We start from the raw sequence: 27,528 nt of genomic DNA on the forward strand, positions 1-27,528 counted from the left end.
GGAATTAACAGAACAGGTAATCATCAAGTGATCCAACAGAGGATAGGGACACCATCCCTGCACATCCTGGCTAATAGCCATTGATGCACCTATCCTCCATGAACTTACCTAGTTTTTTTTTTTTAACCCTATTATAGTCTTGGCCTTCACAACATCCTCTGGCAAGGAGTTCCACAGGTTGACTGTGCGTTGTGTGAAAAAATACTTCCTTTTGTTTGTTTTAAACCTGCTGCCTATTAATTTTATTTGGTGACCACTAGTTCTTGTGTTATGAGAAGGAATAAATCACATCTCCTTGTTTACTTTCTTCACACCAGTCATGATTTTATAGAGTTCTAACATATCCCTCCTCAGTCGAATCTTTTACAAGCTGAAAAGTCCCAGTCTTATTAATCTCTCCTCATATGGAAGCCATTCCTTACTTCTCATCATTTTTGTTGCCCATTTCTGAACCTTTTCCAGTTCCAATATATCTTTTTTTGAGATGGGGCGACCACATCTTCACGCAGTATTCAAGATGTGGGTGTACTTCAGAGTTTTCTGGCATCAAGGACAATTCTCTAAAAAGCCAGGACACTCCTATACTCCCCATCTGCTAGAAGGCTACTACATTCACTCACCACGGTGAATTTTGCTTTATTTTTAATATCAATTATCAGAGCCTCAAACTCTGGAGTTCAGATAAGCAGACAGAAGTTTGGAAATTTATCTGAAACTATGGATAAACTCAAAGTCCTATACATTTTCATCTCAAAACAGGTAAAACCAAGTTGCTTTCATGGGGGAAGATTCCCAATGAGCTGTTACCTTCCTTCAGGCCAGTTTCCTGTCTATTGCCCTTATGGAGCACCACCCCAGCTTTATACCTACAGGACTGAGGAGGTGAAGCACCATTCTTTTGAGAGAAAACGTGAGGCATCTTTTCCATTCCTCTTCTATGGATCCAACTCAACACTCAAAGTCAATGTAAAGACTCGCAATGACTACCATGGGTGCTGGACAGGACGTTTGTGGTATCTCCTTTCTGCTTATTTGTCTCTCTTTCCCACCCCACCCACTTGAAACAAATTAGGTCATTTTCCTTATTCTTGCTATGTCACTGCTCCACTATAGCTGTTCTTAATGGAGGAATTTGTACAATAAATGATAAGTTGGCACATGTAAGTGGCATACATCCTATAGCTGATGACATGTTAAGACTCCCATAATCAGTCTATGAATTATTTTATCCTGAACATGATTCTAAACTGCACTTGAACCTAGAAACAGGACTTGGCTGGTAGAATATATATTCATTGATAATTTCCTGTTAAGTGGAATTTTAAACTTTATGTAAGAATTTTAAGGTACTGTCTGAAGACTTAGGAATATGTTGACCAAAGTACATAAGATTAGAAGGAAGACTCGGAAAAAGGGCTGGTGTTTTTGAATCTCTATGAGAAAGGTAATAGCTGATAAGCAGAAACTATAGAACAGTGTAAACATATATCTTTCGAGGTGACACAGGCCTTGTGCGAGGCAACACTCTTGAAAAGTAGGCTACTGTAAAGATTTACTGGATAGGTTTAAGGTTTTTTTTCCTTGCCCTCTTTGCACAATATGCACGGATGGACCTAGATTTAAAGCACATAGTCGGATCTAACTGCCTGTACACAAGCACTCTCTGTGTGCTTTGGCAACCCTTGTCTCCCTGCTGTGTCAAGCTAAGTCCCACCCATATAAAATATACTATTTCCAGTGTTGTTCTATGTCATGAAAGCTTAAAATTCACTTTCTGCAAACATTCTTGCAAATAATACTCAGATACTTTAATGTCTTCAGAAAGCGAACACAAAAGGGATGCAAGCAAAGCTAGATTCGTTCTGATATAAATTTCATTTGTCACTCACCAAAATGTTGGAGGTCTTCATGCAGATCTAGTAATTTTCTAGCTAGTCTGTTTTTCACTACTATGACACAATCAAGAACAAGTGGAAAAATTCATCTCAAAACAAATAGTTTTGCAAAACATCTCAAAACATAGGAAGATTATTTATTTAAAAATCCTTATCTTTCTGAAAGAGCAACATTAGTTTTCCAATTAAATGAAGATTACCTAGGAAGTGAAAGTACTAAGAAGCATCATCTATGTTTACATTAAATTCATTATAAATATTAAGGGAATCTATCTTTTAGAAACTCAATTAGAAATGTCTTCCTATGGCTTGTAAAATATTTTAAGTAATAATTAAAGCCTCTTTCCCCTCCTTTGTTATTTTCCATCTAATGATGATTTTCATTTACTGAGTAGAACATCTGCAGCACAGAAATTAAATATGCTGATTCACTTTTTACTTTCGCCAAAATACAATCTGACTTGTTAGCATAGCACATTCCAAATAATTATGCTTGTGTTCCTTTTCCTTAATTCTCACCTCAGAATTTCAAGAAGTCACAAATTTCTGTAACAGTCAGTAAAATTTAATTTTGTTCAATCTTCTACCAAAGACAATGCATTTTACATTAAAAAAATCAGAATTTTGTTTGAATTTGGCATCATCTTGCTTAAAGGTTACAATCAGGACCCTAGCCATTAAAATACATAGAAACAATGACTTTACAAAATATATCACCAGCATACTGATGACTCACAGTATCTGCTTTTTCTCTCCATCACTGAGATTTGTTCAGTGTTTAATAAAATCAGCCTTTTGCTATCCCGTGTCTTCATTTAGAAGACAAAAAATTAAATAAGAAACATTAAAAACATACTGCTTCTTAACATTAGTGTTGGGTAACAGAAATGAGATGAATTTTTCATTCACCAATATGATCTCTTTACCTGGCCAATGCAACTAAATATTAATACGTAATTTAACTTTTATGACTCTCCCAGAATTATAGCAATAAATTAAACAAAAATTGCACTGTTACATGTTTTAGCTACTCTGTCATTTTTAATATATTTTTGTTAATCTAGAAGAAATCATCTGTTAACTGGAAAGGCACCCCTGCATAACACACAACTGTTAAAATGTAAATTGCCAAACTATTTTTAGCTGCTGCCGAAAAAAATATATTCCTGGCCTCGGGAATAATAATTTGAGGCACTGTGTTCATTTTGTTTATCAAGCAGCTATTCAGCCTCTAGTGGGGTCCAAGTGCTTATGCAAGCAAAAGCTTTTAAGAGTGCCTGCAGCTGCAATCCTGGCTTCCAGGTAGGCTGCAGGTTCAGAGCACAGCTGCCTCAGGCTGTCTAAACTATCTCAGTTCCATCTGGAAGTATGGTTAAAATGGGGTTTCAGATTCAGGTTTTTGTATGTCACAGTGAAGGTGGGAAGTGAAGGAAAGGGGGGTGACTAGAAGACACCATCTATGCTTCAGATTTAATACAAAAATAAAATAAAATAAAAAGATCAGACCCTTTTTGCTCCTGCTGTATTACTGTTGCCTGTGCAGTGCATTCTATTCAGCCTATATGGCTTTGAGTTATGACTCATCCAACTGCACCTGCACCCGTGTGTTAAGTACTGCCAAATAAAAGCCCAACATCCATTTACACAACAAAGAGATGTACCCCGCAAGGCAGTAGAGCTTCTCTCCCTTTCCCTCTTGTTTATTGTGAACGGGGGGGGGGGGGGGGGGGGGGGAATCCTTCCTTCACTTCACTGGGGATTTTTCACTCCACGTGGATTTTTAAATGCAGATTCATTTAAAAACAATTTTCTTCCTTTAAAGAATAAAGTATATTTAATACCACAAAACACCCCTATAGCATTAGATTATCACAGCCATTAATGATTTTTCAACCAAAACCCTTCCAACCTTTTTCATCAAAGCCCTTTATTCTCAAAGGATAAATTTTCTAGCAAAGAGGGATCAACAAACTAGTTGCTTGAAAGCCTTCCTGATGGTAGGCTGAAGTTAGGAAAAGCTTAATGAAGGCTTTAAAATCCACCAGGGCTTCACAATGAACATCTGACTTGGTGATTTATGCATATTAATAACCTCAGTCCTACTGAGGCAAGCTGAGCCGTACATGTCCTCCGAATCTTAATGTCTTCAGCTCCATTGGGATTATTACAAATGTAAATTTCTAAGATTCTCAGCTATTAATCTCTGTCTGTCCTCCTGTTCAGCAACATAATGACTAATTAAACATCAAAAGACCTGTACAGGAGATCTTCTTTGACAGCTCTTGGCCCAGCTCTGTTCCCAAGAGGGGAATTCAAATGACAGGGACAAGTGGGTAAGTGCATATGAGTGAGGTACAAACCATTGCTATGAAATCTAAAAACTACACATCAAATGTGTATATAGACCTTAGAAACTGATCCAGAATAGCTTGGCTGTTTATGGTCACTAGATAAAGCCTTCCTAATGATAACTTAAAAGATTTGTATGTCAAGTAAACAGTGCGCTTTGAGCCCAATTTGTTTACTAGAAGTTAAAAATTCAGTACTTACAGAAGAAGGCAAACCAGGGGGCACCTTTCTTACTTTCTTTGTCTGTAAAGGATCTGCACACAGAAAACAACACATTTCATCAGCTATGCTGTGTTACAAAGGAGTAACAAGAACGAACAGCCACACTAAACAGCTGATTATTTATTTTTCCCCACAATACAGTCCCCATTTTCTAGCTTTATGCATCTTTTCCTCTGTACCAATGAAAGGCGCCTTACACACATTACAAGAAGGTTACAATGACTAACACGTTTGTGCCCTTTTCTACAATCCTGCCTTGCTCACATTACCTTTGATCTCAGGGGATTCTCCTTGTGGAAAGGCAGTCACCCCTGACAACAATAACACTATTAGGTACATCAATACCATAATGCATTCACTAAACAATGGCCTGTAAAGTGCACAAGGTGGAAGGTGGATTGACTGTGGACATAAATGAATCCCCCGCTTGTGTTCTTGGTAAAATTAGAATTACAAACACCTCTTTGGTATATTAAAATCCAAATTAATGTAAACTGTGGCTTTTTAAAACAGAAATTTCATCTAAATGGATTACAACATTCACATGCAGGGTTTATTGAAGCACCTCAGCTACCAGCAACAGCGAAGCTGATTAACCAACTAGTCAACATTCTTCGTAAGTCACCAAAAAAATCTAAATCGTCTTTCAGAACATTCGGAAAGTTGGAAATATGGCACCCACTTCTCTACACCAATAATTGACTTCCATGTCAACAGGGAAACCTATGGCTGTATACATTAAGAACTGAAAAAAATGCACAAAATAAAAAACTCAACCACTATAGTCAATGGACAAATTAGATTTCCTGGCATTACAGGTCTGCCCCAATAAATAATTGATCTGGTGACATCATCGTTTGCACTTTGGATTCATCCAGTTTTCAACCATAATCCAAAAGAAACTCTTCCATCTTTAGAATTACAATAGTGAATTTAACCTTTGGTTGCAGCAAGCTGAAAAGTATCTTCTTCCTCCATAGTGTAATAAAGGTGAGAAGGTTCAGGAAAAGAAAGATAAAAGCAACAAGTTTATTTTCTATCCCTCACTTCTCCTCAGGATACCTCTACTATGGTATGCTCAGAAGTGTTTACACTGTATTTTCTAAAATTATTGCATACATTTTCAAAGGGTGGTCCTTTGCTTGATAGCACCCCTACTTTACAGCCACAAATTTTCAGGTCTTGAGTTCCAGCCACTCAGTTCCAGCAAGGACAACAAGGACTCTACTACAGATCCACAAAGGTTTATGCCCCTTGATTTTTGCCATCTAACAAGCACCATAAGCTGGAGTGAAATTCCTCTGGAAACACCAAATTGGACCTAATCTTAAATCAAAAACCTGTGACACCACCCAATTTTATATAGTTTCCACATAAAATCATAATTCATCCTAAATTTTAGGTTTGTAACGGCACCTAAAACTAGACTAGCTTGACATGGTTGGAGGTCCAACTATGAAGGTTTCACATATCTCTAGTGTCTCACTTCACATTCAGTGTCGTTCCATACCAGTCCAGAGGAGACACTTATGTGGTTCCCAGGAACCAGTCCCACTCAACACCCAAGCGTATGCTCTATCTACAGCATTCTGTCACAGCTGATTCAATCAGCACAGGAGTAAAGATTAGATTCAGCAACTGAAATTGTGGCTATGTCTACACATTTGTGCCCTTTCTGGAAATCGTGCCATGTTCACATGAACTTTGATTTTCAGGGGAAGGCAGTAATCTGAAGAGGATTACATTAATGTGAACTAGCATACTTTTAGTTTGCACCTGCAGCGTCCACATGGGGGAGTTACAGTGCAACACTTTGGTCTGAACTGTGGAGCAGTGTAGACAAGCCCTCAGTCTCCTACATAACTGTCCATCATCCTAGCTCTAGCACCCCGGCCAGCCTCTTTGCAAGGTGTTTTACTGAATGTACAGTCAGACTACATTCTCTTTAAATGTTCCTGTTCTCAGCCACATCCTGGAGAACTTTTCAGGTTTCTTTATTAACAGTTCTCACCTGTGTTAAGAAGCATGTGTTACAAAGGACTGCATAAAAAAAGGCACTCTCCAAAACTAAATGGCAATTATCTTGGTGAATGAGTTTGAATATCAGAAATGGACACACAGGAGTTAGTTATTTTTGTAAAGGATAATTCTAAAAAGTCTGCCTTTTCTAATTTAAGACATTAAAAAAAACATTACTTCAACATATTCAGTACCTATTTCAATAAGTCACACAAATGGATCATTTCTATTAACTGCTAAAACTCCAAGAAACGAGTTCTCATTTCATGAAGTTTTGTTGTGGATAAACAATGGTTTAAATTGTAAAGTTAAGTACAGTCAAGTTACATATACTACGTAGCCAAAATAAATCTTCATTTGATGTATGTAGGTACAAGTAGCACACAGGAAGAGAAACCAGAAATGTGCAGAAATAAAGCAGAAAACGACAGCAATTTCAGTGACCTAAAAATGAAAACTACAGTTTGTGATAATTTTCTAAAATGGAAAATCGGATGGGGGGATTTTTTTAAAAAAAGTATTTAAAAAACTGGAGCATGCATACAAAATGAAATATTTTCAACTTGAACTTTACATTATTTTGGATAGTTTCAGACTAAAGAGCATTTATATCATAAAGTAATATAAATGACTAAGCACTGGATTGTATAGTTGATACAAATACCTTACAACTTGCAGTAGTCAGATGTTCTGTTAGTGACTAACAGTAATATGTACAGTAAGGTCCACTTATGTCAGAGCAACTCCAGAATATGAGGTACATAATATTATTTAATTGTGACCAATCTTAAAAATCTCCCTTGAAGCATATTTCTGTTATGCATCTGATGGTATACACTAAATAAGAACAGGTTTCAGAGTAGCAGCCGTGTTAGTCTGTATTCACAAAAAGAAAAGGAGTACTTGTGGCACCTTAGAGACTAACCAATTTATTTGAGCATAAGCTTTCGTGAGCTACAGCGAAGTGAGCTGTAGCTCACGAAAGCTTATGCTCAAATAAATTGGTTAGTCTCTAAGGTGCCACATGTACTCCTTTTCTTTTTACTAAATAAGAAGTCTCGTTTTCCTGTTGATTACTATACTGTCTTTAACTGAAACAAAAATTACTGGGATCCTTAAACCAACTACACACAACTCTAGCTCATCCTGAATAAAGTAACTTCAAGCATAAAAAAAGGATAATTATTCTTCCCTTTACATTTTCAGAGTGTATAATGGTAATGACCTCAAGGTCAGGCATTTCTACCAGTTAATGATGGCCTGGGTTAAGGGCACTCAGCTACTTCAGCTGGTCATCAACTGCTATCCATCTGTCATTACTGCTTACACAATTAAGAATTTTTTAATGAAATACTAAAATCAATGTATTAAACAAAATTACACTTAATTTTGTATTATCCCTTATTTAGCTATCTCATGTAGCAGATATTGCCCTTGAAAGAGTAATTTGCAACATATAAAAAAGATATTATCTAAAATAAGGTGGGATGTGAAAAGTGCATCAGCGTTAAAGGTCTAAGAATAGTTCACATTACTGACCAAGAGCTGATGAGTCATGAAGTGGTCTTCGGCGTGGATTTGCAGAAGAAAATGGGTAATATGGTGTTCCAGGTTTTCCTGAGGATGACAACTGACCAGGACTTCCAAGCCCCATATCTGATCGAAGGAGACTGGACTGTAAAATAAACAACGAAAAGCAAATTATTGTAATTACTAAGCTTCAAATTAGATTGTAAATGAATTATTAATTATGCTAGCTGCTTGTGACAGTTTTAGCCAGTTATTCTATTTTTAATCAAGGTCTTAAAGTTTAAAGAAATGTTGATATTTTTTATTATTATTCAGAGAATGTACTTTTGCAATAGCAGAGAGACCTATAGCTCAATTTTAAAGACCAAAATAAATTTTGCTGTGAGTCTGGGAAAAGGACTTAATTCCACTTAAAAGGTCTAACTACTAATACATCATACCGTACTGTAAAAAAAATTATATTTATTTGCTTAATTTGTAAAATAATTAAAAAATTGATTAAACTGTTAAAAGATATCATATTTACAGCGTGAGATTAGGATATATTATTCAGGTTTAGCATGCACACACTGAAATTATACACACAGAGCAATTATCCTGAAGAGCAATTTAAAACACAAAAGCCAAAGTATACATTGATTACATGTAATGTGTGGAATATTCAATAATGGTGAAAATGTTATAAGCAATTCGGTATTTACACATGCATAGAGGGAGAGTGAGTCATCGTTTAAAGCATAATTTTAGTGTTACTCCTGCCTGGTTTTGGGTTTCGTCACGAACCCAAATCTTGGGCTGAGTTTTGGTCGCTGCAGAGGGCCTTTGCCATTGAAGGTGGAAACCATGCTTAGCTCTGCAGTTACAGGTTGAAACAAACCCCAAACTCAGAGTGAAACTCAGGGTGTTCTCTATAAAGTAAAAAGACAAGGAGTACTTGTGGCACCTTAGAGACTAACAAATTTATTTGAGCATAAGCTTTCGTGAGCTACAGCTCACTTCATCGGATGCATGCATTGGAAAATACAGTAGGGGGATTTTATATACACAGAGAACATGAAACAATGGGTGTTACCATACACACTGTAACGAGAGTGATCAGGTAAGGTGAGCTATTACCAGCAGGAGAGGGGAAAAAAAAAAAAACTTTTGTAATGCTAATCAAGGTGGGCCATTTCCAGCAGTTGACAAGAACATGTGAGGAACAGTGGGGGGAAAAATACACATGGGGAAATAGTTTTACTTTGTGTAATGACACATCCACTCCCAGTCTTTTATCCCCTTACTATATTCTCCACTGCATGCATCCGATGAAATGAGCTGTAGCTCAGGGAAGCCTATGCTCAAATAAATGTGTTAGTTTCTAAGGTGCCACAAGTACTCCTGTTCTTTTTGCGGATACAGACAAACACGGCTGCTACTCTGAAATCTATAAATACTGTATATGGCTACTGAACAGAAGAAGCCCATTTCTCTATAACAGTAACTCTGAATACTTCCCACAGCTTTCCCTCATACGTTAAACAGTGCACAGTGCATGAGCCATTTCTTACATAACAATTTGGCATCTACAGTAATACACCTTAATGGCAACTCTGAGCCAACTAGCATCTCTTACGTAAGTTCTTTGATCTCTTTTTCTTCATGCTGGATCACCACCTGAAGCCTGGCGCAGACCCAACCAATTTACTTTGTGTTTTATAGCCTTACTTTTATTATACTAATCTAATTTGTGATAAAATCAACCTCAAAGATAATTATGCAGATACAAAGAAGAGATGCTAAAAGCTTGCTGCTGGGTATTAGGACAACTTAATATTGTTTGCCTAGGCTTAAACTGTGCTAACAATACCTGATAATTGAGTTGCAGGACAACAAGTGACAGGAAATGTTGAAAATAATTTATTATTAAACATTTTAAAAAATGCACCTTCAAACAGAGTTTCCCAAGCAGCAGAGTGTTTTATAGGGGCTAAAAGTTAGCTTTGTTTTTTAGCAACCCTCCAAATCAGATGATGTAAACAATTCAGTATATAGACGGCATTAACACTCAAAATTATCCTCAAATTAAATTTAGTGATGTGAAAACCAAGTGGTTTAGTATTTGTATCTCACCAAAATGTGCACTAGATGCTTCACAGCTGACGTGAATTCCTTTCCTCTAATTCCTTCCTTGACCCTAGCCAATCTGGCTTCCACTCTAACTGCTGTCAGTCATTTCATGCCAGTACAATGGGTCTATGTCACCTTACTGTGCATCCCATCATAACTAGGAGAAGAGCGGTGTAGCTACAGCACTGTTGTTCTCTTGTGATCCCCAGCAGCCAGAATGGCCCCTTGGCACACAAGTTACAGCCACCTTTGTCCCCACCCTGCAGCCATGACAAGTACAGTACTTACATTTATCAATGCCAGGACTGAATTAACTCCTTTTCTTTCCTCCTAACCACTCTCTAATCTCCCTCTACCTGTAGCTTTTTCTATGTCACACCACAATCCCCTGCATCACTCAGGCCTGTAACCTGTGTGTTCTCTCCAACTCTGCCCTCTCACTAGTCCACAGATTCAGGGGTCCCACATCCAAATCTTGCTACCTCTTCCTCTTAAAATGTCCAACATCTGTCCTTTTCTTTCTGTTCACGTTGTTGACACTATCATCCACATCTTCATCTTTTTCTGTCTGGACTTCTGCAACTTCTGAGAGGTTGCTGGTTACCCAAGGTCACTGATAGGCTCGCAACAGGACTAGTTCCTCAGCCCCTCTCCATTTGTTCTGTATTAGCTCTGGTGCTGAAAAGCTGTCAGAATAAAATGTGGCCCAAGGACTGCACAGTGTAAGGAACAACTCTGTGCTGCTTTGTGCTGATACAAGACTCGATATCATACCACCTTTACAACCCCTCACCCTCAGCTGCCGGGTACCATCTTTTTTTGCTTATAATGAATGAATAAAACCTGAAAACTTAATTTTAAAAATAAAAAGGGTTAAAACAAAGCAAGTTTGTGCTTTGTTTTAACCTTATTAACTTCAGGAATAACAAGTCTGATTTTCCCTGTTTTAGTTGGAGGATGCAGAGATGTTAGATGTTTCTTACATATCTTCTCTTCCAGCAGTGTACAGGGCACTTGAGTTAAGTAGGTGTTAGCAAAACACAAAAAGTTTTAAAGCATCCTGAATTAAAATAGCTTACCCACTCAATCAGATTTCACATTCTTGATATCTATGATGCCATAATCTTACTAGTTCTCTAGTCTGTCTAGAGAATCTTCCAGGAAAAGCAAAGTAGAGAAGGCCTGAATTTTATTAATTAAAAACACATACAAGATTTTTTCTTAATAATTTTAAGGCTGTCTTTACACATAATAAAAGGCAGCAAAAAGGGAAAGAAGCAATTTCATTTCCTTTTCCAGGTCACCTTCAAAAACCTGTCAATTTTGCCTTTAAAAAATACATAAATATACCTCATTGTTCTGCAGTACTACTGAATTATCAAAGCTGCTATTAAACCATTTGGCAAGTTTTTAGAGGTGACCACCATATAGAAAACTTAGTTTGGGTATGCAAGTTCTTGCTTTCGACCTAACACCATTTAAAGGAACAGATCAAAACCAGTCAGCAATAAGTAGTGTGCCTATTCCAAGGTTGCTCAAAGGGCTGCAGAATTTCCCTGCAGCCCAGGAATATGTGGCTTTGGAAGAAAGTACCCTCCTGCTTTGCAAAAACATCTCAGATTGGCAGATATAGCAGGGGAAAGATTCCAGTCCACATTTAACTGTCTCAGGATGTCACTCATAAGAGCATGCAGTGTTCACAGAATCATAGAATATCAGGGTTGGAAGGGACCTCAGGAGGTCATCTAGTCCAACCCCCTGCTCAAAGCAGGGCCAATCCCCAGTTTGTGCCCCAGATCCCTAAATGGCCCCCTCAAGGATTGAACTCACAACCCTGGGTTTAGCAAGCCAATGCTCAAACCACTGAGCTATCCCTCCCCACCACAAATTCTAATGACTGGGCTTGTTGTTGTAGCCTTGTCGGTTTCAGGATATTAGTGAGACAAGGTGGGTTAGGTAATATTCTTTTACTGGACCAACTTCTGAGCAAGACACGCTTTCGACCTACACAGAGCTCTTCTTCAAGTCTGGGAAACTCTGTGTAGGGTGAAAGCTTCTCTCTCTCACCAACAGAAGTTGGTCCAACAAAAGATATTACCTCACCCACCTTGTCTGTCATAAAAGCAGTCAGAGAGAGATGGGAGCATTCCAACAACTGACCTTATGTAATGACAGTAGCTTTCATGATACCTTTTGTGGTTTCCCCCTACCTAAAAAGGGGAACCCCAAAAGGTCATCTCTTTCACACAGGCAACAGGAAAGGCTGCTGGAAATTATCCACATGAACATTCTCTACCTATACAGGGAGAAGTGAGTACTTAGTTTCTGGTATCTTAGGAGAAAACACGTGAAGGAAGGAAAGGACAATGAGTGTGGAAATTCTCTCTTCTACCAATTCACCTCTGCCAAGTAATTCCCCAAAGACAGATGCCCACATCCCTCCCAACTTCTACTTCTCAGCTGTCAGCCTCCATTCATGAAAACTACAACCCCTCAATCTTTCCAGTTGTCAAACACACCAAGTCTCTACCACCTTTGCTTACACCCTTTGTATTGCCATAACCTGATTTCTGCAAGGACATGAAATAAGTGTTGAGACATTCAAGAACTCTTCATTATTACCGTATTATAATACAACTAAAAGAATCCACTCTTTTCGTTTGTTATTGCATTTATTTTACACTGAAGCAGAAATGTTAGTCAGTGGCTCCAGTAGTGACATGCTACAGCAACCAGGAGTCTAGCCACAGAGTTTAGAGCTAGTTGGACACAGCAATCAATAGAATAATCACAAGACCTGCATACAGCAAGTCTCAGAATATACAGTGCATTGTGTAAAAATCTAATAGCAGCACAGGTTAATTTGTAAATCTACGCTATAGAGTTATTCTCCAAGTATATTCTTCTGATATTACTGCAACTGAAGGAGGCATATTAAGTACAACTGGTTATAGTTTTTTCTCTGTCTGCCGCAGTAAAATAAAAATATATGTCATTAGCTCATCTTATTGACTTTTCTGCCTGTCTGAACCAATTGAGAAGCAATATTGACTAGGACTGATCCTGTCCTAAGGGCACCTGAAGGAAAAAAGAATACAAAAATACCTCTAACAAACTGGTTAGTCTCTAAGGTGCCACAAGTACTCCTTTTCTTTTTGCGGACACAGACTAACACAGCTGCTACTCTGAAACAAATACCTCTGAGGATACAATGACTAGCAAGGAAACTTTGTATTATCAGTACAAGGCTATTCTGGGCTAACTGCTTCTAGTCTCTTCACAGGCATCAGTTTACTGAAATGACACACAGCTTAGTTCTCAGCATTAATACAGAATGTTCAAGTCCTCAGTCACCTAGAACCTCATCTGCTAAACATATATCCAATTACTAAGGAATAATCAATGACTAGTTATCCTCCAGAAACACTGGATAACACTGCCTGGATTAGTGTAATCACAGAAAAACAGACATCATTAAGTAACTGCCTCTCTGAATTACATGAAACAAATACCCATGTTGTAAATAAACAAGACAATTAATATAAAGGAATTTTTTTAATGCTTTGTAGTAGATACTAACCAGAAAAAAGAAAAGGTTTTTATTTCAGTCAACCAAGTGACAGAACAGCCCTAATTCCAAAAAGGCAAATAACTGGTTATGGAGGCAGGGAGAGTACACTCAGATGCACTGCTTTTCTGCACCGACTCTTCAGTTTAATCCAGGAAACAGCTTTGATGATGACCTCAATGGAATCAACGTGACCTGCCCCAAGAGGTAAAAGTGCTACAGCGCTCACCAGCTGATGGAAAAGCATTCTAGGGGAAGGGGCGATTCAGCAAAATATGCCACAGAAGGATGAAATAAAGAAGAATCACCTCTTCACACACAGGGAGGGAGGGGGGGAGGGAAGAAAGGAAAGAAAGGAAAGAAAGAGTATTCTGTCTACTTTCATAATACAAAAAGTTAGATTTGTATAACAGTTTTTACATGTACTGCAATATATATATTTAATTAGCTTCAACTTGCATATTAAGTTAATCTCCATGCCTAACTAAAACATTATGATTTTGTGAATAGTAAATACTTTGTTTGCTTTCTGAAGCAAACGTGTATTTTCAAATGATTTTAAAACTGGATTCTTTCACAGGTTTTGGGAAGGAAGAAAGGAAAAAGTTACCCCTACTATTTTTTAAGAGATCATTCTTTCTTACTTCTGTGGACCTCCAAAATTCTGTTGACACAATCAGATTATGAAGTAGCATTCTGCTTCCTATTAAGGTGTTTTCGGTAGAGTGCAAATAAATAATTCTAAAACTCTGGTAAGCAGTTCTTTGACTTTTCAAAAATGAAAATCTGGTTTAAACAAGTGTTTTAAATTTCTCTGCATTATATTCTCTGAACGATCTCAAAGATTTGGGTTATTTCTAGAGCAGGAAATCAGGTAATGCTTAAAAATGTGTTACCTAACATTTTTTAACTAACATCTTTAAATGTTCGTATGAAAATGGGTTTGCTGGTTGCCTCTGACCCAAGGCTCTTTTCTAAGGGCTCACCATGATCACCACATACATTTTTGAGGGTACCATTCTGTTTGTCTTAGTTTCAAACACATTTTAGTTAAAGTATGTTAGCTAACCGTGTTTCATTGGATGCCCCTTGATTCACTTTATTTCCTGGAAACAGGGTGAGATGCAGAGTGGTGATTGTGTTTGCGGACACCAACCCCCTTCCACACACAGCAGATCAGTCTGAGGTCTGATGTATTTGGTGCTTTCCTGTATGATGCAGAATTAGCCTGGACAGCTATAAACACAGGCATTTGAGAAGCTGTAGATGCCATCCCGGACTAAAACACTACAAGTGATGCAACCTGGTCCTAGCCCTGTTCAGCTGTGCAATGGATTGGCTCCTTGAATACATACATGCTAATATCAGTATAACTGCCAGTTCACCCTCTCTACTGACCTGGATTATGTGGATGTCATTGACCAATTTGGTCAGGACACAAACAATCTCAAGGATTCACTAGAGAGCTTCCAGCATGAGGGAGCTGCCCTTGGGCTAAGGATTTCTTGGGCAAACACAAAAATCCACAATGTTGGTGCAAAAATTGTGATACAAGACATCTGTGGCTTCTGGATAAATCATGGAAATCAAGGATGACTTCCTCTATCTAAGCCATAAAATATTATCAAATGGGCACAGTCAGCCCTAAGGAAAACTGGTTTAGCAGCCTCAGCCTTAAAGGACCTGCACAGGGTCTGGAACCAAAAGAATGTGAAACTATATACAAAAGTACAGATTGATCGAACCTGCATTCTTCCAATTCTCTTATATGGATCTGAAACATGGATGTTGCTTCAACAAGACATCAGCAGGCTGGAGGCATTTCCATATGTGCTGTCACAAGCCACTAGTGAATATAAGATGTTCTGACTATCCGTATTAGGCACATATCATTGAGAACTGGCTTTAAGAGTCATCGCTGGCTACTGCCGGCTTGCTCGCCTCAGAGACAAAGTCTCCACAGATCAATCTCTGAAGATCGGAACTGAGGTCAGGAGGGCACTTGGCCCAGTGGCACTCGTGGAGTTCCCACAATTAACATGGCTAAACCAGATCAGTAATAATTCTATGGAGCTCTTAGACTCCTGGAACAAAGTTATATATTGTGATCATGGTCACTGGGCGCTATGTACTTCCACTGCCTCAGCGCATTTCTTTTATTGTTGTATGTTAGTTAATATGTTTTTAAGTACTATCTAATTTTCTAGTCTTGGCTACATGAGGCAAAATTCTGCCCCCAGGTACAACTGCACAAGCTCATTGTATTTATTAGCCAACTACCAAGGGGATGCTTATAGGAAAGGAGGCCAAAGTTTATCCTGTTATAAACATTTCATTATGGCAAAGTCATTGCAACACCATAGTTAAGGCTGTATTCTGGTTTGCACATGAAACAGGAGTTCAACCTTCAAAAAACAAAAAAAAACAGAATATGACTGAAATTTTCAGCATGCAGTCCACAACAGCTTCAATCTTCTGAGGAATTTCAATAAAGTTAGCCAAATAGTTTCTGCAATTTAATCAATTAAAATCCCCCTCCCCAAATAGTTCACATTTTGAGTCTCTCTTTTTCAGGTCCTTCTAGCTGAAAAGCTACAAAGTCAAAGTAGAAAGTCAAAAAATGTAATATGCATTCAGTGGGTACTGTTGGGGTTATATAATTATTTTGTTAATTAACAAAAATAAAATGAATGTGTTAATGTTGCTTTAACTGAATCCTTACGTGCCTTGATTACCTGACGGAGAACAAGATTTACAGAGACCAGGACCCTCTATGAAGTAAGAGTTGCTGGTTCAGCATCCACTTTCCTAAGCATTAATGAATGATTTCCAGAAGCATGCAGAACAGATCGTGAAGTGGAGAAGTTTGGTATGTTTGTGATGCTGGGAAAGGGGGAAATCTTCACTGGGGCAGAGTTCAGTTTTTGGTATGTTGTCTGCCCTTGTGCAGGATGTTTGATTCCGGGTGGAAGAAGCGAAGACACACGCTGTTAGATGCTTTAAATTTTCATTTTATTGCTTTGGTGGTTTTGTGTTAACCACAAATCTTAACTCTGACTCACCTTAGCATTTTTGTGTATCATTTAATAAAATGTGGTGATAAAGGGGACAGTCAAGCTCCACTAAAGAAGGAGACACAAGGAGGGTGAACTAATATACTTTATTAGATCAATTTCTGTTGGTGAGAGAGAGAAGCTTTCAAGCTTGCCCTGTTTAGGTAAGTTGCACATGTCCACTTCTTTCTGACTGAAAAAGCTCATATAAAGTTAAAAATGCAATAAAGTAATTTCCTTGGGAGATTCTATTACTTTATAGACCTTCTGGCTACAAGACAGCAACTTACCTGAGTCATATGCCATACATCACAGTCAAGTCAAAGTAAACAACTAAGACATGTAGCGTTGTATTTTTAACTCTATTCAGTTTTCTGTTTTTTTGACAAAATGTATAAAAACAGACCACAATAAACTTTTAATTTGGAAAACACTGACTTTTGTGAAATTACATTATAATGTTAATTCATTTTAAATTTAAATTCTAGGGATATGTTCGCAATTATCAGCACGTTGTTAAAGAATCCTATCCTGAGAATCTCATTAGATAGTGATGTGAAATACAGTTGTTTCCATTTTGAGAACAAAGGGACCTTGAATGAGTAATCAATAGCAACTGGCAGAAAATGAGACATTAATTAGTGTTTTGTCTCAGACAAGGTTTCATTAAACGTATTGTGCTAACCTGTACAGTTTCAAATCATTACCAATACATTTGGCCATATATATTTATTGGAGACAGGCGAGAGCATCTCAAAAGAAAAAAATGTGTTATATGAAGTCTTGAATATTGTTTTTCTTGCTCAATTTGAAATAAAAGCATGGATTGCAAAACATTAGTCATTTTCTTAAAAAATGCCCAAATCTTATAATCTCAGTGTAGTCTCTTGAAAATTTAATTATCTTCTATACCTAAAGTGTCACGCAGGTTTGAAAAGATAATGACAGTCATCCATCAATTGCACCCTGCCAGTGTAATCAGGCTAATCTAGCTCAATGGAGTAAAAAGAAGCTACCTAGGGTACTAAATACTAAAGTGCTACAACATCATAAACAAGATAACAGATATTTAGTTTTACTGTTCTCCTTAATTAACATTAACACTGAGAAATACTGAGATTTCAACATATTCCTCCTCCGCTCTTTATACTAAAGCTTTTTTCAGTACTGTATCAGCTGCCTACTCAATATGTAAACCCAAGCAGAACATGCTATTGTGGATATTTCTATTCCAAAGAAAGGGCAGGGGGAGGAGGGAAGGGGAAGAAAGATGGAAATATCACAGTAAGTAGCTTTTAGAAGAATCCAAATCAAAAGACTTTTTTCAGGGGGTGGGAGTGGAAATAAATATGGGAAGGGAGGCATAATGTGTTTGTGTTTATTCGGTATTTAAGTTACTTGAAAGCATCCAATCAATAGAGTTATTTTTAAATGAATACCTCCCTCTCTCCACTGTGATGGTTGGTTTCCCGCACTGGTACCCTAAGTGGTAAGACTACAAATGCTGTTACAGGCTTCTAGAAGCAGAACCCTGCTGATGTTGGTGTCCGATCCTCGAGGTTTTGCTGGCTCAGCTTGTCTTTTGCTCATCCCCCAGGGTGAGGTATTTTTGCTTTGCATACTGAATTCTGGGAATTACTAAATACTGTGATTACAGCCCCCCACCCCCACCCCTTGAATCTTTTTGCTACATTATGAAAGGAATAATTTGAGCTTTTTCCTTTGCATGATTATACAAAGGAGGGAGCATTATACAGAAATGAGATGTGTCAGGAGAGGAGCAGCTGAAGGGGTATTCATCCTACTTTTTAATTTTTGGGTAACCTGCTTTTCTTTATGATTACGAGATGTGGGCATGAGAAGTTGACTTTGTAATTATAATACAGCTTCTCTCCCAGCTGAGTTTTAATGTTTTAAAACTCAGAGTGTAACTATACCAACATACTATCTCAAGCTCTATCTTTGCATCAACTTACATCCTCTGTATCTTTAGCACAATCATATTTTAAAATGCAGAACCACTGCACTATGTTGTATATTTTTAGAATTGAGGTGCTGCTTCTTCTCCCCAACAACAACTAAGAGGAAGATCTCCAACCCCTTCCAAATGTTCACTCATACTGGGTTCAAAGTAGTGATGGCTCAAATCACACCAGGACTGGATTCTAACAACATCATTTGTATAACACTCATGTTTTGTTTTTTTTAAAAGAAATGGGGATGAAGGGAGGAAAAGAAAAAGGTTTGCACTTGGGCTGTTGATTAATCGCAGTTAACTCATGTGATTAACTCAAAAAAATTAATCGTGATTAATCACACTCTTAAACAATAGAATACCAATTGAAATTTATTAAATATTTTTGGATGTTTCTCTACATTTTCAAATATATTGATTTCAATTACAACACAGAACACAAAGTGTACACTGCACACTTTACATTATTATTTTTTATTACAAATATTTGAACTGTAAAAATGATAAAAGAAATAATATTTTTCAGTTCACCTCATACAAGTACACCTCTACCCTGATATAACACAAATTAGGATATAACATGGTAAAGCAGCGCTCTGGGGGGCGGGACTGTGTGCTTCGGCGGATCAGCGCTTCAGCATGTCTGACTCCAGCACGCTGCTCTGAGAGCCGTGTAAAGGGTGCCAGGCTGGGGCTGAGGGGTTGGATAAGGGGCAGAGGGTCTCGGGGGGCAGTCAGGGGCAGAGCCTCCCCCCGCCCAGGGCCTGGGAGGCAGGAGCTATGGGGGGGCACTTTTGGGGGCCCAGCAGGCCCAGAGTGTCCTAGGTGATTAGCGGGGGGCCGGGAGCAGCCCGCTCTGCTTCCCTCACCCCGGCCCCAGCCATGTTGCTCGAGGGAGGGGGCTTGGGGGAAGGGATTCCCCCCGCACTCACCAGCAGTGGCGGAAGCGGAGCAGCCCAGCCCCAGTCTGCTCCACTCTGCCAGCTCCCAACCGCGGCACTCCGCTTCCCGCTGCCGGTGAGTGCGGGACGTTTCCCCAACCCCACCCCCCCACCCCCCAAGCGACACAGCTCGGGCTGGGGCAAGGAAAGCAGAGTGGCTGGGGCTCGCTCCACTTCCCGCCGCAGGTGTGTGCGCGGGGCGTCCTTTCCCCAACCTCCCTGCACTCACTGGCTGCGGGAAGCAGAGTGCCATGGCTGGGAGCTGGCGGAGTGGAGCGGGCTGGGGCCACGTTGCTCTGCTTCCCGCCGCTGTCGGTGAGTGCCTGTCAGGGGGCGGGGGTGTGGATAGGGGACAGGGCAGTCAGGCGACAGGGAGCAGGGGGGTTGGGGTCCTGGGGGTGATTAGGGACGGGAGGGTCTCTGGAGGGGGTGGTCAGGAGACAAGGAGCAGGGGAGCCAAAGCAAGTTCGATATAACGTGGTTTCACCTATAATGTGGTAAGATTTTTTGGCTCCCGAGGACCGCATTATATCGGGGTAGAGGTGTATATAAGCAGAAATTTATCTGATTAATGGACCAAATAACGGTTAGCCTTTTAATGGCTAATCATGTACGTTTTCACTTTTAAAGCTGTACATATAGCTGAATAACCAACTATTCTAAAGTGTTTTGATGCCAGGTTCATTGTTGTCATAGAATCATAGAATATTAGGGTTGGAAGAAACCTCAAGAGATCATCCAGTCCAATCCCCTGCTCAAAGCAGGACCAACACCAACTAAATCATCCCAGCCAAGGCTTTGTCAAGCCGGGCCTTAAAAACCTCTGAGGATGGAGATTCCACCACCTCCCTAGGTAACCTATTCCAGTGCTTCACCACCCTCCTAGTGAAATAGTGTTTTCTAATATCCAACCTAGACCTCCCTCACTGCAACTTGAGACCACTGCTTCTTGTTCTGCCATCTGCCACCACTGAGAACAGCCTAGCTCCAACCTCTTTAGAGCCCCCCTTCAGGTAACAGAAGGCTGCTATCATATCCCCCCCTCACTCTTCTCTTCTGCAGACTAAATAACCCCAGTTCCCTCAGCCTCTCCTCATAAGTCATGTGCCCCAGCCCCCTAATCATTTTCGTTGCCCTCCACTTGACTCTCTCCAATTTGTCCACATCCCTTCTGTAGTGGGGGGACCAAAACTGGATGCAATACTCCAGGTGTGGCCTCAGCAGTGCCGAAAAGAGGGGAATAATCACTTCCCTCAATCTCCTGGCAATGCTCCTACTAATACAGCCCAGTATGCCGTTGGCCTTCTTGGAAACAAGGGCACACTGACAACTCATATCCAGCCTCTCATCCACTGTGATCCCCCGGTCCTTTTCGGCAGAACTGCTGCTTAGCCAGTCAGTCCCCAGCCTGTAGCGGTGCATGGGATTCTTCCTTCCTAAGTGTAGAACTCTGCACTTGACCTTGTTGAACCTCATCAGATTTCTTTTGGCCCAATCCTCCAATTTGTCTAGGTCACTCTGGACCCTATCCCTACCCTCCATTGTATCTACCTCTCCCCCAAGCCTAGTGTCATCTGCGAACTTGCTGAGGGTGCAATTAATCCCATCATCCAGATCATTAATAAAGATGTTGAACAAAACCGGCCCCAGGACCAACCCCTGGGGCACTCCGCTTGACACCAGCTGCCAACTAGACATCAAGCTGTTGATCACTACCCGTTGAGCCCGACAATCTAGCCAGCTCTCTATCCACCTTATAGTCCTTATAGTGTTCCAGCAGGCTCTTGGGCTATTCAGGATTAAATAGTAGACAAAAGGTGAAAAGCCCAATAATAAAATTATATTTGCATCCCAGTCCTAATATACAGATTATGGTCAGATTCCCAAGTACAAACATTATTTCAGTCTAGAATAGCTTGTTCGAGTGTCTATCACCCTTCCTCATCCCAGGCTACGACCCATGCTCTTGAATGATCTTTTAGGATGGTTACACAAGCAAGTATGAGTTGGATAGTTTGGTTCCCCTATTGGTATTATCAGAGTACCCAACTAGCCCTGTGCTTCCATTCAGCTTTTTCAGGATACTGGTTTGGAGCTGCACTCTCCCCTAACTCAGTCGAGTTGACATTTTATAAGAAATGAGTTGCCGCACAAAACTTTATCCTCTAGCAGTAGTCACCAGAATGGACTATTTGCAATTTTCTAAAAATCTCATAGAATAGCAAACCAGCAAGCTGCACCTCAAAGAAATAAGGGGTGGAGTCGTGGTACCTCCTCTTAACCAGCCTTATTTTTTGGGTGTGGGAGGCACGTAAATGGGGGCTTATGCAGGGTAGAAAAGTTAGAAGCACGGTAGCTGAAGCATCCTTCAGTTAATTCCAGGGGAGGGAGCTCCAGGTAATTATGCTGATCTTCCTGGCCCAGTTGGCAGACAAGTAAAAGGGAAACAACTGGGGTCAGCCTAAGCTGCAGGAACCAGAAGTTCTGGGATGCGCTGTCTAAGGCTTGTGAAATAGCACTGATATTCACACTATTTGGCAAGACAAGGTTATGTTCTGCTCTCCCTATTACAACAGACAGGGCTCTTACTTCCGTAAACAGCCCGCTGTAACCTACCTATACTATCAAGCATACATTTGTTTTATGGAATATTCATAACCAATCTCCAACTAAGCAGAGCCATAAATTCAAAGATGACAATACTGCATTCAGAAAAGCTTTCAAATGCTTCAACCCCATCTAAAGAAAAGGTGAGAAAAGAATTATTTATTTTTTGTCTGCCTCTTTCCTTAAGACATTCAAAATGATTCCTCACAGAAATGCTACCCTTTTATAAATAGTAGTCCTCCTTCCCCTATGTCTAATTTATAACACCTGCTACCCACTCCTCTCAGGGATGTCTTCCCTGATTAACTTCAGGTGGTCACCTCTTGCTTCAGAAAACCTTGCCTCTAAGCAAGTACATCTTTACTTTCTTAAATGTTATGCCTATGAGTGGGCTCTCTATCTCAGCTGAAAAACAAGAGCCATTTTTGTGCTATTGGCAGAAGAATTCTCCTCTAATAAGTCACAATCAAGAGATGATTAACAGCGTGCATAAAACAAAATAAAACTTGGTTTCCAGATTCAGAGGGGCCTAAAATACATAAACCTTTATTAAGGAGTATCATCTGGCAGAAGCCAGAATCACTGCTTCACTTAATGTTGTGTCAGACTTCCCATTATAAAACCCATTTTTCAGGCATTCACAGCATACCTGTAACACTGTTCTTTGGCCTGACACCAGATATAAAAGGTGTCAGCCAAGAGAAGATTAAAAGGCAAAAATTTACAAAACAGAACTAAATTAATTTCTCAGCTTTTAAAGTTATATTAGTGGTTTTTTAAAAAAACATATGCACAAATGTACAATTTTGGGGGGTTCTCTGATTTTTTTGGGGGGGGGTACATTTGTTACTCAAAATTGGCTTGAATTTGAACAGATATTGTGGTCTCAATCAAATTCCTAGTGCCACATCACACACAAAACTTTGTAACTAGCACCGATTGTAGTGTTAGCAAAATCATCAATGAAGAAAACATGGAACATTAGTAATCCTCTCACCCTTTAGAAGAGGTCCAAGTTAAGACATATTGCTGAAACAAGGGTGGGTGGGGAAACTGATTATCTAATACCTGCTCTATGGATAAAGAACTTCAGTGTCCAATGCTGTCATAGATTAGTATCTTTCTCTGGCACTGAATTCACTTCGAAAAAATTGAAATAAAAAAAGTCAGGAGATACAGGTAGCCTTTAAAGTACATATTCTATTTTTTTTTAATTTTCTGTGTATAATATAAAGGGTATGTATACATATAAATTTTTGCAGTGTGTATATTATACTTTATCTCAGATATTTCTCATGTTTGTTTGTTTATTGTATATTTAGATTTAAATTTTACTTAAGAGAATCCATTGTGTTATTGGTGGTCTTAGTATTCAAGAAATTAGAGATATGCAGAGCAAGTGGGGGCCCTCCCGACCCCTTCCACCTGCAGCCCCCATCTCCAAGCACTCCTGCCAGGGAGTGGGGTTGGGATGCGGGGGCTATACGTATTTAGCATTTCCCCCCCAGTAACTTTATATACCCACACATATTTATATTATATATATATATATATACACACACACACACACACACACACACAGAAAAAAGAAACTATACATAAAATTCTCATAAGACCTAAGCTTCTCAGAATATATTAACCAGTTGCTACTTAACCTTAGCTATACTTGAAATATTTAATTACATAAAATATGGACACAAATAACTGATTTATATTTTATTACACAATTTACAAACAAAATTTGTTTATAAAAATCTAGCTAGTTAAAGTAAAATTATTAAAATAAGATAAATAATAGAAACAAAATTCAGAGGAGGGGGATAGAATCAGGGAGGGAAGGAAGTGGCTAGAGAGGCAGGGCAGGTGGGAGAATGCATTTTATAGGATTGTTCAGATACTTCCAGCAAAGCATCCCATCTCTGAGAATTTTTCTTGAGTATTTTTGTTACAGTATACAATTCCTTTCATGGTGGCCAAGCTTACGATGTCTATGAGCCAGTTTTCAATTGTTGGTCGTTTTTTGGTTTTCCATTTTTGTAGTGCTAGTCTTTTAGCAATTATTAGTGCTCTGCCAAAATTTTTCAGATTTATTTAGCTTCCAGCTAATGTCTATTAGGCTTAAAATTATATGTTTGGCTTGTAACACAATTGTATTTGATAGGAAAAAATTAAGTCTGCAATTAAATTCTGCCCAAAATATCTGGGTACAGGAGCACTCCCAGAGCACACAGGTTAAGTTAGCACATGCTGAATCACAGTGCCAACATTTGTCTGACTTAACAGCACCTGTTTTGAACAGGCGGAGACAGGTTCAATACATGCGCCATATGATTTTCTGCATGATTAATCTTAAACGGAAGTCCAAGGAACAGTTTGGCACACTGACTAAAATTTGTTTCCATTGGTTTAATCTTCTTTTTTAAGTCACTCTTCAGCCCCACTATTTGCTCCTGTTGCCTTTCTCTCAACTCATTACAGTTTATCTTTCTGATAATACTATAATACCATATGAACTGATGGCATGCCTTTCACCGAGAATGATGTTTTAGTCACCTCTCTCAATAAAGACACAGAAGAGATTGGAGGAGGTCAGAGACAGGCAACGTAAAGGATTACAGGACTGGACAGAATTCCTTTGAGGAGAGACTGAGAAGTTTTGGACCGTATAGAGAGAAAATAACTAAGAAAGAATACATGACAGAGGTACATGAAATAATCAATGTGTTAGAGAAGGTAGATTGGGTACTTGTGATGGGTTCCCCACAGGGTGCCACTTAACCCTCTGACTCACCAGTCTGGGCTCCCTCTCAGCATTGTGTTGCTGTGACATGCTATAGATTGCTTCCAGTCCTACACTTCCACCAGCATACACACGGGCAGGGACACACTCAGCTGCAGTTACATGCAGGCTGACCAGCCATTGCATGAACCAACAATTGAGAGGCTACAGACAAAATAACCCCGAGCCCCCCAGCGTAGGACCCCAGATAGATGACCCCTATCATCTTGCCCTGATAGAAACCCCGACCAATATGAGTTTATTACCCTGTTCGCCTCTTCCTCAATGTGGAGAGGAACATGCAAAATACGATTGTGTTAAACCAAGCTCAGATTTTTCCCCAGACACTTCACTTACAGGCACACTGGTTTAGGTTAAAACATAAAACAAAGTTTATTAACTACAAAGAGAAAGATTTTAAGTAATTATAAGTGATAGCAAACAGATCAAAGAAGATTACCTTGTAAATAAACAAAAACGCAAACTAGAATTTGAATTAATAATCTCTCACCCTGACTGATGAAAATCTTTAAGCCTGCTTGTATCAAGGCACAAACTGCACTGGATTTGCAGCTTGGGCTCCCCACCCCCGTTTCAAGTCCTTTTCTTTCAGAGTTTCTCTTAGGTGTTCAGTTGTGGAGGAGTTAACAATAACAGATGATGTCACTCCCTGCCTTATATAGCTTTAGCATATGGTGGGAACCCTTTGTTCAAAAAACAGTTCCCAGCCCAGTTTGTGGAAAAATACAAGTACCCAAAATGGAGTCCAGAGGCATCTGGTATGGTCACATGGCCTTGCAGAGTCATACAAGCCATTGCTTACAGGCTGACAAACATCCATAAGAAGGTTTACCAAGTGGGGGATAAGCTTCTCCTAGGGCCTACTGTTTTCCCTGACGGCCCATTTCCCTGAATGGGCCCTTCACAACCAGCTATTGAGACTGGGTGTCACACAGGTACAAGCGGGCCAAAGGGACGTGCTGGCCACCACTTCCCGCAGCTCCCATTGGCTGGGAACAGCAAATGTAAACAAACTGTCTGGCAGCCAGCCAGCGGATTACCCTGATGGGCCCACCACTACTCTACCGTCAGAGACAGAATACTGGATCAGACAAACACTAGTGTGTTCTGGTACAGTAGTTCTTATGTCAATGTTATGAGTTGCCCAAGAATGAACAAAGTATTCCAGGTGCAACTGTGCCAAAGCTATCTAGGATTATAACCCCTCTGCCCTGTTACATGATGTCTGTGCATTTGCAGACCAAGGGTATAGCTACTCTAGAGAGCTTATGGAGGCGCAGTTGCACTGATACAGTGCACTGCAGTAAGCTCTCTAGCGTAGTCACTCTAAGCTGACAGGAGAGAGCTCTCAATTAAACCACCCCCAATGAATGGCATAAGCTATGATGGCAGGAGATGCTCCCCCGCTGACAGAGCACTGTCCACACTGGCGGTTAGGTCGATGTAACTTACGTCACTCAGAGGCACGGTTTATTCACATCCCTGAGCAGCATAAATTATACCAACATAACTAGTAGTATAGACAAAGCCTACAACAACTTTTTCAGAAGTTCACATACAAGTTTAGAGAAGACTGAATTATATCAGGGCAATAAAATTGTCCATAAGCACATTTTAAACGGAGGTGTGTTGTGAATTTTCTTCCCTCCTATCATTCAGTTCATTTTAAGCATCACCTTTGCATCAACACGGCAAAAATTAGATCTAACTTGCTGTCCACAATCACCTGCATCTCTTGCTTCTCATATTTCTTCTACTTATAAAGCATGTATGTTTCAGATGATGTTTTCTCAAACGTATGAGCTTGCATTTTCCATTTATGTGAGTAAATCTCACTGAATTTTCTGTGTTCTCACCTCCCAATTTTCATATTATCTCCAAATTTCATTAACATACTGCTTACTCTTTCTTCCAGTTCTTTAAAAAATACTAAGACTGTACTCAATAAATCACTAGAGAACGCCACAAAAAACTCCCAGAGTTTTGAAACAGCGTTTCTTGTTTCTCATTGTTCTCTTGTTCCTCAATTTTTCAATAGTTTTTAGTTTTATGACAATGTAAAAATCCAAGCACGCCTGAATTAGTTTGAGGATAAAATTTCATGAAACACAGTATGTATCAAACGTTTTACTAAAATCTATAGATCATATGCATTCTGCTCATCTACTAATTTTGTATTTCTACGGAAAAAATAGTTTTTATTGCAAGTTTTCTTTGAGCTTGTGTTATTTCTCATAGTTATCCTCTAAATGATTATTCCTCCAGTACACTGGTCCCCTCTAGTTCAGCCTGACTTTTCAAAAATAAATTGACAGTGTTTCAGAAAACTGTTTAGCTAATTTCCTTAACAAACAAAGAATGATGTCAAGATAAGTAAGCCAAGTAGTGTAATTCCAAATTTTCCAAGTATTTCCTTAGCAATTCTTCATGAATAGTTATTTTTACAAAGTACTGACTATT

The 27,528-nt window shown here is 39.3% G+C and overlaps 1 protein-coding gene across 13 annotated transcripts in view; it reads right to left on the reverse strand.

Moving 5' to 3' along the window:
• TCF12 (transcription factor 12) overlaps nt 1–27,528 on the reverse strand; it is a 283,318-nt gene that overhangs the window by 57,916 nt on the left and 197,874 nt on the right. For all 13 annotated transcript variants that reach the window (XM_043524143.1, XM_043524145.1, XM_037910575.2 and 10 more), the window contains 2 exons: nt 8,025–8,160; nt 4,446–4,498 (listed from right to left, as the gene is read on the reverse strand). In XM_043524143.1, coding sequence (XP_043380078.1) covers nt 4,446–4,498; nt 8,025–8,160 — 189 coding nt within the window. The remainder of the gene's footprint in view (nt 1–4,445; nt 4,499–8,024; nt 8,161–27,528) is intronic.

Source organism: Chelonia mydas, chromosome 10 (genome assembly GCF_015237465.2).
Source record: "Chelonia mydas isolate rCheMyd1 chromosome 10, rCheMyd1.pri.v2, whole genome shotgun sequence".
Classification (NCBI taxonomy): domain Eukaryota; kingdom Metazoa; phylum Chordata; order Testudines; family Cheloniidae; genus Chelonia; species Chelonia mydas.